The sequence below is a fragment of the Schistosoma mansoni genome (assembly GCF_000237925.1).
Source record: "Schistosoma mansoni, WGS project CABG00000000 data, supercontig 0740, strain Puerto Rico, whole genome shotgun sequence".
NCBI lineage: Eukaryota > Metazoa > Platyhelminthes > Trematoda > Strigeidida > Schistosomatidae > Schistosoma > Schistosoma mansoni.
Window position 1 is genome coordinate 1 of NW_017386435.1, and position 12,332 is coordinate 12,332.

Consider the following 12,332-nt stretch of genomic DNA (forward strand, 5'->3'; position numbering starts at 1 on the left):
TGGATCCTAATTTATAATAACTTGTGTTATCGCTCTGGTGAATGTTTTGACTGAAATTCGATCAACTTTAGCATATGTGCATCTTGTGAGGATTGCCTTGATATACCGATTGTCACATGTTTTATACAGAATAGATGGAGTGACAAGCTGTGAATGTGGGGACTTCTAGGTGATGAATCCTATATATGAAGAAACGTGCGTCCTGAATTCCCCTGGTAGCCACTTTCATGTGTTCTATATAAACTTGTAACATCCGGTATATTGAGATGATCTGCAACATATGCTAAAACTAATTACAAAATACTCAGCAACGAGATAGTTTAAACTATTACAAATTAAGTTGAAATTCAGATCCATTCCATCAGTGAGCGGTTATGTGGACTCATTAGCTAAGGGATAACACGTTAGTGTTTGAAGCTAAAGGTACTGGGTTTGAATCAAAGAGAGAAAATTGACTCTGAGAAGCAGGCACATCTAGTTAACAAGTCCCAAATAGGACAAAGTGTCCACCCCGGATTCCACCACCAGCCATATTCTATTTATTCTGTTAGACCACTAAGTTGTTAACTCGTGGTTCCGAGAAACCGACAGACAATACGATTAAACTCAACAATTCCACCATCATTTGTGTGTCAAGCCACAAATCTAAGAGCAAAAATATAAACCGGACTTCTTACCTCTAGTGACATAAAGGTAGAAGAAATCAATGTATAATAGTGTCTGGACACATCCAGCTACAATAGCTACCAAGTCATAAACATCTTCCACGTAATATCGGTATATCCAATTGACCAAATACAAGGCACGATAAGATCCCAATGCGAATAAATAATGCGCAGTTATCGTTTCCGCTTCACCTGTGCTACTGATCATAAATAACTGAGGCAAAATAGCAACTGATTCCAGATATATAGAGAATGTCCACAGTACCTATCAAGAAAATAACATAAGTATTTGAATGTGAATTACTTTTCCAAGCAAATGTTGAGCACTATTAAACATATCACAAACTTTTGCATGTGAAAAAGGCGAAATTATCGCAGGTTATTGCTAACACTGAACAGATGGTTGGAGGAAACGAGTATACTAAGTAGGATGCACCATTTTTTCTACCGTTTCAACATATTAATCTTGTTGACCATGTTTTACAATGTCGTTAGAGCGAATAACGTTGTTATCGAAAAATTCGGGTTTTAAATCATTTTCATAGAGAATTCATCGTGTTCCTGATTTAGAATAGTATGGAGCCACTATTAACCATTAACTATTAAGTTAGTGTATTAAAAACTTGTTTAACGGCTTTAATAAACCTCGACTCGACAGAAATTTTACATGCAATAACAAACTTCCGTTCGGATTGCAAATTTGTACGATATTACCCTTTACAATAACCCAAATTGAAAGTGAGTCAATATCTATAAATAAAGAAATGGCAAAATCATCTATTACAATTTTTTCCAACCATGGAGACTTAATGAATGACAAAGTTTTGATGTATGATTGTATGAGTTCTTTAACTCCAGCACTGCTGTTTATATCAGTAACCTCTCAATAAATAAGTTTACACTTCAAACCCGCACCCTTTCTAACTACAAGTTGAATAATTGAACTTCTCGTTTGACTGGATATAGAAGTATCCTCCATTCTGACGCATTTCCGTGATCAGACTAAACAACATCCACAAAATAACCAGTTTCCAAAAACATTTAAGAGAAATATTTTGCTTCCTTTAACCTTTATAAACAGTAATCAAGAATATCAAGATCTCATGGACAACTGGAAGAATGTATTCGTGGAAAAATAGAAACCTATGAGAACAATGGAAAAACTTGAAAGATGACAATTTGTGTGCCTTGTCTTATTTTGGTAATGCATTAAACATACTAAGTTGCAGGAATAAAAGTCGGAGTGAGGGATAGTTCAAATGCAGTCCGTTTACTTGAACTCGACTTGGTTCAGAAAAAGACGGGTGTGAACTTTCAAGCTATAAAGAAACCACCAGAATAATGCGACGTATATTATGTGTTTGATAACATTAGTACTGCACTATTACATTGAGAATAAACCATAATGAATTTGTGTGTAACTCAGATTTTCCCATGTTAGCGCTTCGATGTCCTTAATAACGATGGGACAGGCAGTATTATTAAGCATACAAAGTATACTTCAAAGCCGATGTCTTACTAAAATTAGTATAGACCTACACATCGTAAAATAATTATATTTACAATTCGTGTAATTAATAATTCGTTTGAAAGATGGTGGTGTGATCAACTTGAGGACACTCTCATTAGACTATTGTAGTGCAAACTTACTTCCAAAATCTCAAACTTATGGTTGACAAGACATGCGAGGCCTCCGATGGGGATTACAAAATAGGGAAGACGAAACAAATGATCATTTGTATCTAGAGTTGCCTTGAACTTTACATAAATGAAGTAAACCGTTAAATATGACAGCGCAATAAACGTTATCTTCATTATTGTGTTGTATGCAGATATGTAGTATATGAACAAGTCAACATATCGCGTAGTAAACACCAATGCAAACATAATTTGAGTTTTTCCTGAGAGACCTGCAGAAGTTGAAAACAGTTAATAGATAACTTACCCTTGCACGAACGAGAAGAACGAATTTTTAGTAACAATATTATGAGTGCTGCAAGGTGGGAAAGATCCCCTAACAGTCTAAAGACATTCATGTTGTCCGAGGGGTAGCCAAAACAGCCAGCAACAAAAAATTTGTATTCGGACCACAAAATTGTTGCACCTTCACTGTTCAATCAATTTTATCTGAAAAGGTAAAAAATCGGAAGACCTATATTAATCCTCACTGTTTGTAGCTCTGTGATGAATCAGTCATTTTAAATGTGTGTAAAGCAACTGATGATGCTATGCGTTCTAACAGATAATTATAGTGGTTGGCAACTGAGTGAGAGAAATAAAACTATATGTTGACATGATTTTACCTTGGCCTTAAAACCTTTTGAGAAAATATACTTAGATCATTCATCCTTCGTGGAAGAGCAACATAAAACATAATAACAACCCTTCGTAATACGATAGGCTAGTGTTAGACCACCATAAACTACATTAAGACAACGAAAACCGATTAGGGCAATTCACAGTCTTAACTCCTCACCTGTGAACCTTTAGCGGCTAATAAATATATGGCAAAAATAGTTCTATAAGTCCTCTACATTGTTGCTGCCCTCATCGGTTTCACTGGACAAATCCTATTTGAAGGTTCCTCGTTACTCATCCGCGCTAGATCACCATTAGGTACGTCGTAGTATACACCCCTGCAAAAACTAGTCAACTTAGATCACATACCTCTCAACATATCGACAACATCCCGAACATATCTATTGAGTTCACTCTTGACTTCTAGTTTGTTTGGCTTTAGGATCCTCGGTTGTAAAAGTGTTGAGGCTGTAGCAGTAAATAAATCCCCAAAATCAATAGCTTTGTAACTCTTCGGCTCTTGGTCACGCATTCGCACAAGCTCACGAATGGTTACACCGTGCTCCAAATATTCTACAACCGCTAGTCAGCTTAGATTGATTGCTTCTCGACGTATCGACCGCTTATCGGATATATCTTCGAACATCTTGTGGTGACCTACTTTCATGATGAGAACACGATTGGCGTAATGGAACTTATTAGTATTATAACCAATTGTACCAGTGATTGTTTTACTGTACTTGTTTGTTTAACTGTGCCAAAAACACTTTTCCTCTCGTTGTCCATTTAGCTTGCACGAATGCGCTTATGCTCCGTCGTTTTGCCTGTAATCTCCGGCACGTCTCGGAATTCTTTCGATACCCCGAGATCATCAACAAATATATCTTGTCTGGACCATTAACAGCCTTCTAGTTTTTGGCCTATCGATATCTGGCACGTAATCTTATTGTAATGGTGATCATAGTCACTCGCGACTCAACATCATCTACAATCTTCGCTTCCGACTTCTGATTTGACTGGGTTGGCACCATTCGATCATAAAAAGTGTTACTGGTCAATGTGTTGTCGAGCTCCGAAACATTGAGCTTTTGCCTGGAGTCCGTAATACGAAAGCCGTTCCGTAAACTTTGGGCATTCTATCTTTAATGCACCGCCATCAAAGTTATGAAGTGCTTTTTCATTTACCAACAACATCCGGAACCGTGTGTCTCTGGTTGTCATACAGTTAACTGTGATCCTGAAATAACTGCATGTCATGACTCATATGTCTTTTCAGTCAAAACCTTGGGTAAGCTCATCCCATCTATTGTCGAGTTGTATAAATCATCACAATGACTGATTCGCATCAATATAGTCTTTCTCGTGAAGAGCGAACGTCTGTCTCATCAAACTTCTTTTTCTGTGAGAAGATCAATGAAGTTTGGAAAGCCGTTGTCAGATATAGCTCGCAATGATTGTTCTCAGGATTTATAATCGAATGTTTATGGATATGTAACTGTTTAGATGTATCATCATTTTCAGATATCTTTCATAAAAGTATTGACGTCTGTGTAGCATAGTTTAATTTTGTCATGGAGAAAAACTGTGGACTTGATTATTGAAACGTTTAATGTTGAACTGTAAAACATATTTGAAGACATATTGAAGACACCCACTAGTATTGGAACTAGCAACTGAAGTTGGAACGAGCTCACTCAGGTTCTTAAAGCGTATTTGACTGATGTGACATGCATATATACGAACCACTGAATTCCTAGCACTCTTAAGCAGGTCATTAGTAAGCTGTCGGAGATCTATTCCTCAAGGTTTTGTAAAGTAAGGAGACTGCCAACACTCCATGTACGAACGACAATGTTTCTGTTTAAGCTATTTTTTCATTTTCATTTTTGTCATGAAACGAACTATAAAATGGCTGTGACTGTTCCGGAATATGAAGTCAATCACTCAAAGCTAAGAATAATGATAGTATACAGTTAACAAAATTAATCATCTTGTTAAGATCCTCATAACTAGGTCTTTTATCACTAGAGGTGAAACGGACAGTAGTTCCAGTCGATGGTTTAGTGTGTCTGATCTCGGCACACTTTAAGCACGTAAAATGACGAAATACACGTGGATTCCGTAAATTAAATTTACCATAGGACAAATGTTTATCGAGTTTGTCCTCAGTTGTGTATACTTCGTTATGTCTTTATTGAGTTGTTGCATATGTTTTCACACGAGTGGGGATGATCATTAACTAAACGCTTATCTACACGACTATGAACACGGGTTAGTTTAGGACAACTAGGATCTCGTAATGAACATTTTAGCACCTGTATAAGCTTTTCTAAATTAAGCGGATCTGTTCCTTCAGTTGATTTATCATGAAACTGGACGTGAATTTGGTCACCGAATTTACACGTGGTGGCTTATTTTTGCGACTTCTTTCTAGTCACAACCTGTTTGCTGGTTTAGTGAAACATTTTGTGGATCATTGCTCTTTCACGGCTTTCAAAGTTTGTGAACTTAATACGATTGATAGTAGTTCTTTGAGGGCTTCATATAGGGGCATAATCGACTAATCTGGGAGCGCCTAATTTTTCAGCAAGCTGTTTTGCTCTTTTCAATAAATTCGAGGGAAGAAGTAGCTTTTTTTCCACCTTTAACATCAAATTTTACATTTCATGTTCATGTATAAACCAACTTTGAGGTTGAGAAATATGCTGAAATAGCTTTTTGATGCATTGCTTTTGGCGGATTACATAAAAAGTAATTAATTTTGAACTCAAACAACAAACCAATTTATCCTAAAAGTAAAGTAGAAAATTAGCATATAAAGGGACCAGCACCAATTTGTGAGTTGAGATTTGAAGTTAACTGGGTGAAGTTTGGAGCATAGATAAGATACGGTAGAATAAATTTTGTTTATTCTTATAGGAATATAACGAAAAATTACACCATATCTGCCTGTGGTGGCATTGGGCTCTAACCACATAATCCTCAAAGCTGAACATCAGACAACTGGGAAAATAGATATTTGGAATTTAATGCTGAGAAAACCCCAACAATGGAGAAGGCGGGGAGGAGGAATTCAGTTGAATCCAATTGGGTGTCATGGCTCAGCCATGCAGGCGTGGTCGCTCCAAATGACTTATTTTTAATCATATTAAATATATCGTTCTATCTTCAGCCTGGATGTGTTCTCCATCATTTATTGGCGATTGTTACGATACGATGAGTCAGTGTAGGATGAAACTGAAGCCGATGTGACTTCCACAGATGATCTTACAAATTAGGCAGTCACATCGTGATAAATCTAAAATTTTAGGATTAGGCTTATTAATAATAATATGTTCTGAAAGTAATAAATACAGAATTCACACCAGTTTACAGGCACGATCAGCTTGATATAAATAGCAACATTTAATGTACAGAACAAACATGGGATATAAGATTGTTTTATGTTTGCTGGTTTAGTAATTGATAAGTAGTTAATTTATGGCACGTAGCACGGCAAGCCAATGCAACACCAGGGAACTTTAAATTTTTTCTTAAGCGGATAGCCTGATGATTTATGAAAGTTTTTCTTTAAAGTTATTTCCAATGCCAGAACGAGTTATTGATAAATATCTACAACTAGAGAAAGTATGATTAAAGCAGAGTGCGTGGAACAATAAAATTAACGATTGCCAAAATATGCCGATCAGGTTTACCACTGTTCATGCTAGACATTATTCCAACACGTTAGAGTTGCTAGTGACAGTGTTAATGTGAAGTGACAGCAAGTAAGTGGTTAAACATTTAAAGTTCCTATAATCTCACTTGGGGAGTAAGATACACTTACAGGTGCCAGAGCATTTAATACATTTTCAGAGGAGCAGTATGCATCAATGCAGCGAACAAATAATGGGAGAGATTTTATCGTACGGATAGTTTGTGGTAGATTATTCCAGAGTCTAGAAAATGTACAGGTAAAGTAATTCATATAGAGAGAAGATCTGGAATATGTTTGTTTCGCTAAAGAAAAGGAGTTATGAATGTTGTAATGTGAAGCTTCAGCATATTGAATCGCCTAGTTGGATGTGAAGGATAGTTTGTTAAGTATTTTGAAAAAGAAGATAAGATTTACTTTGAGTCTCCCCTTCCATAAAGGGTCAAGCCCGAGTTTATTACACCTAGAATTATATGTCAAGACACTATCAGTTCCAAGAGTACGAAGTGTAAATCGTCTCTGTACTGATTCCAGTATTAATTTATCCTTGATACGCGCTACTAAGAAAAAAACGCGCAGTATTCAAGCAGTGGTCGAACACAAACCTTTTACATTTAAAAACGTGATTCATTGTTATAAAGGTTCGAGTTATGTAACCTATAAGGCGTTGGGACTTGGAAGTTTGTTTCATTATCTGTTCGGCAAACGACAAGTCGTAGGAGTACCTAAGTCCTAGGTCTACTACTGTGTGTAACCTAGATAACACTTCATTATTTATGGTAAGATCGAGGTTGAGTGATGTTTCACCGAAGCATAGCTATCCACATTTAGCTGTATTAAGCTCTAGTTGCCATTTCGAGCACCACTGTGCTACCTTGTCAAGCTCCGTGCTGATGCAATTTTGAATATTGGTCAGCTCATGTGGAGAAAATGAATAAACCATTTTAAGATCATCTGCATACAAAAAGGACCTACCCACACAAAAACACTCACAAATATCAGAGTGGTACTAATAACGAAGTAGACCATAATTCAACATGCCTTTTCCTATGATTATTTCTCCGTTTTTCTAAGTGTTTCTCATCTCATCTACTCCTAATAATATTGAAATTTGTTGTAACGACCAAAATACCAATATTTGGTTGGAACGTAGAGCAAACGAACCGAAGCGTATTTGATGAGACATTACTACGTTCTTCTGTATGGAGTACAAATCGTTTTTGGGTAACTCGTATCGAATTATATCAAACACAAACTCTGTGTTCAAATTTAAGCGGTTCTAACTTAAGAAAGAGAATAAATTATATCAAATGTTGAAAATACTTGAAAGAGTAGAGCCTATGCTATACATTCAGTGGTCTCTCTTACACAAACTAACGAGCTGAATAACAAAAAGAATAGTTAATAAGCAAGAGATAGATACAGGTGAATCAAAAAATGATGTTCCGATCAAGACGGGATCAGATATTTTTCTGCAAAGATTCCGGCAACCTTTCCGCTTGGACAGTTGGTGGTAAGCAGTAATGGATTGAACCACCCTTTGGCCTTGAGTTCAGCAGCATGCAACAGTAAATTAAGTAATACAAGAAACACATTTAGCAAGGATTGAAAAACACAAGCCTCGACAAGAAAGGCTGAAGAACATAGGGTGTGGTTAACATGAGACCCGAATAAAGGTTATAATACAAGGAGAAGAAACTGATAAGCGAGAATACTGTCCAATGAAATGCTGTGGAAGGATTTTTAATGTTTTCTTTTCGTAACATTTGTTGTGTTCCCCGTTTGGCCAGTATGGCATCGCTGTAGCTCAAAATGAATCCCATAATCCCTTCTGTATCCTCCTTTGCCTAGCTTCATCTATCACTGGAGTGACCTTTTATTGAAAATGACCTAAATCTTGTGATTTTTTTTAGTGGGTTTTCATTGTTTAAATTAGTTCATATTGTAGATGGCGTCGAGTCTAATTTGACTATGATCACCACTACAATAGGATTACGCGCCCAAAAAAGACTTGGTTCCCTCGATGACTTGCAAAACAGAAGACTGTAACTGGTCCAGATAGAGTATATTTATTGGCGATCTCGTGGTATCGAAAGAATACCGAGACGTGCCAACGAGTACGGGCAATTAGGGCGGAGCGTAAGAAAGTTCAAACGGACAAGGCGGGCGACCGAACGAAAAGTGATTTTGATGAGGTTAAATAACAACAAGTACAGTAAAACAATCTCCGGTACAATTGGTTATAATAATGATTGTTTCTATTATACCAATCGCGTTCTTGTCGAATAAAGCAGGTCACTATAGTATGATCAGTATTAAATTCCTCCTCTTTTTTCACCACGGAGGAATTTGTTGAGCTCAAAATGTTTTACATTTTCATTTTCTTGACGCCGAAGAGTAAGTTAATCGTTTCGCAAGTTAGCTTTTCGTAATATCGTGCGGTGATTACGCTGTTATTATCGCCGGCCCTAGCACTCAGCTACTTTGCTATAGGTTGTAATGCCTTTCTGTTAGCTTAACACTCTTTCCACTTTTTGCGCCGATTCATTTCCTCAGATTTACCACCGTCATCAACAGACCTTTTAATAACTAGTTGGTGTGCTGGTATGTTGTAAACGCGACATAAATCATGAGAGATCGGGCTAGGGTCCATGTGAAATTGCGTAATAAGGGTGTTATGTAAACACTTAAAGAAACCCGAACCATCCTCAGAAATGTTTCCTACTCGGACGCATCAAGTTGCTCAAATAAGATTATCATGCAGTCCATATAGCGTTATGGTGGTCTCAGCCCAAGAAAATGACTGAATCATCTTAAAGATTTCGGTTAAGTAGGCTAAGCAACTGATACCATCCAAAAATAAGAAGCTGAATTGACATAAAGTCACTAAAAGTCATGGATATGGGCTGAGGTGGTTTAATTGTCTTCATTTTTCAGTTCTAAGCGAATTTCAGGTTTTCTGGTAGATTGGGGACTATCGAACAATGATCTTTTGTGAAGCGCTTACCTGTGCTCTGGTTCAGACTGCAGTGTACATACAGCGGCTTTAACGGTGATGGATTTGTTGATTCATGGTCTACTTCCTTATTGGTAACAATAGATCTAATCCTAAAACTGTAGATGTGTCATGATGTGACTGCCTAATTTATAACATTTTACGTGGAAGTCACATCATTGTCTACATTGACTCATCGTGTCGTAACCACTAGCAGTATAATGTCTGGAGTTTTTAAAGAACACACTTAAGCTAAAGATAGAGTAATACATTTAATGCAAGCAATGACAAGTTATACAGAATGGTCACGTCTGCAAAACCGTGCCATGCTATCCCATTGATTTTGAGCGATTCTTCCCGTCTTCTCAAATGTTATTCTTCTCTTCGTGTCAATTGCTGAAAATGCCTTTTCCCACTTATCTCATTTTCAGCCTCGAGGATTGCGTGGTTATAGCCAATGCCACTACAGATATACCATGAATAAAAGTTTGTCACGTCGAACAGTCGTGAAGATTACCAGTTTACTTTCATCCTACCCATGTTTAGACCTGCTTTAATTCAACTTGGCTAATGCATGCATTCACGACTATAGTTTAAGACGATCGCGAATTGATTATTTTTAGGTCTCGAGCTATTAACGACTAGGACAATAAAGTTACAACTCTACACTTGGGTGTGTTTAAAATAACACTCGGAATACTGGAAAATCTTGTTCGGACATGAAAATATCAACTTCGACTAAATCTGGAGAATAGTATTATCCGATCACAAAAGCTTTTATTTCTTTGTGTGGGCGAACTGTGATATATCTCAATAAACCTTACTTTTAATATGCACACTTGTCTAAGTTTGATATCACATGCAGCTGTTCTTTGATTCCTATTAGTTGCAGCTAATTTTTATTTGGTATGACGCTGTTCCGGCAGCTAGTAAGAAATGTTACTGTCGTCAGTGGATTTTAGTGGATTGAAAATAGAAATTTGAAATACGTATTTCCTGTTGACTCGAGTTAAACGCCAGTACTCGCTGTATTAGCAAGTATTTGCACCTGTAGCGTGCTTAGAAAATGTAGATACTGATGAGTTTCCTGGAGTACTTGTAAAATATTTCATATGTACTTATAGTTTGGCGTACTGTGCAGTTTATTTTGCTCGACTGGGAGTATTTGTGGATGTATGTAGTACGTAAATTCAATAATCTGTTTAATAGTTCGACAAAGCATTGCTTTGATTATCTGTCATAATAATCGTTGGGTCGGCTTCCTATAACTACGACGGAATCTCCAGAGGCCCCAAAGGAGCCGAAGAGTTTCCGCCCAATCAGAACATGAGGTAGCATTCTGGAATATCAACGTGTTATGCTACTATTGGACAGTAGCAAGATATGTGTCTTTGTGAATTGGTCGAATTGTAATGTTGGGTTGACAAGGGTACATTTCTATTCTTACCAAATACCCACTGCCCCAGCTTTTCTCCGTCTTCTGATTTGCGACGGTGAAGGTCCAAGGTTCGAGTGTCGTAGTCGTAAACCGTATTATTTGTTAATCACGTAGCGAACCCAACAATAATGTCGGGATCTAGGTATGCAGCACATGTCTATTTATTCCAATATATGTAATTATGGAATAGAAATCACTACTATAACACCCTATGGCGTTAAGTGAGATCACTGCTGTCCTCAACTATTTTATCTTTTTAACGGCTTTGCATCAAAGGTTCTCGTATTCATTCATTTTAGAAGATTTGTTATGTCACTTACAGTTGATGCAGTTTCTGTACGTGGCATTGTGTTACCTTGGTTGACTGCAAATATACAGTCTACACTTGATAATTAAATAGCTAGTTATTACTTGTTTTATCTTGCACTTATCTAGTTTTAACATCCAAGTACACTAAGTCGGCTAATATAGACTGCAATTCATACACTCATTATCAATTTCAGGCTTACATGTTTCGTCATCGTACAGTTGTTTACACTTGTTTAATTCAATATGTCACTGTACACTAGTGAAAGGTAAAAGTTGAGGGTATCCCTCTGAAACCTTTTTGACAAGAATACACGTTTTTATGGAAACTAGTATGTACCCGATACCATCTTCACAATTAGGTCGAATCAGAAAAACTGGGCAGTATGAAGCGCATTCATTAGATGTTGACATAAAGTGTCATAGCCATTTAATATTACCCATCAATTTCAGTTATCATCATTATTTTCAACCTTATGGACTGGTGCATACAACATACATTTATTTTCGACACATTTAGAAAAAGTGAGACATAACGGATTGCCCAACTAACAGTGAATAGTTATTTCATTAGGTGCAACTAACCACCAGCAACGTGTTACGTCCAATTATGACATTTGCCCGTTCCAACTATTGAAGTACTGGCCGTCGATATTCGCAAATCACGAACCCAAGTAGGCAAGAGAACCGAAACTCCAAATTAGATACCAAGTTTATTCGCAATTCACAAATAATCTACCAAAGTCGTTTTAACAACAACAATTATAGCAGTTACAAAACAAACCTTCAATTTTGTAGGTTCCCGGAGCAAAAACTCCCAAATACCAAACCAATGACAAAGAAACCAAAATGTCCGAAAAGAATGATATAAACAAACAAGTCCAAAGGTTGAGTAAAACAAACACATCCAAAAACACAGTAAAATTGATGTACAGT

General features: G+C 36.9%; 1 protein-coding gene across 1 annotated transcript, besides 1 other annotated feature; it reads right to left on the minus strand.

Moving 5' to 3' along the window:
• Positions 1–645: 645 nt before the first annotated feature.
• On the minus strand, positions 646–2,749 carry Smp_154160 (ER lumen protein retaining receptor, putative; the record flags this gene model as incomplete). Its single annotated transcript, XM_018792116.1, has 3 exons — positions 2,611–2,749; positions 2,316–2,575; positions 646–930 (listed from the first exon to the last, which is right to left on the minus strand). The coding sequence occupies exons 1-3, from the start codon at positions 2,699–2,701 to the stop codon at positions 646–648; spliced, it is 636 nt and encodes a 211-aa protein (XP_018644277.1). The 5' UTR covers positions 2,702–2,749.
• Positions 2,750–11,816: 9,067 nt separating this feature from the next.
• Positions 11,817–11,822: a sequence feature (Short protein (Smp_199920, CCD58364.1) was converted to a misc_feature.).
• Positions 11,823–12,332: the final 510 nt, after the last annotated feature.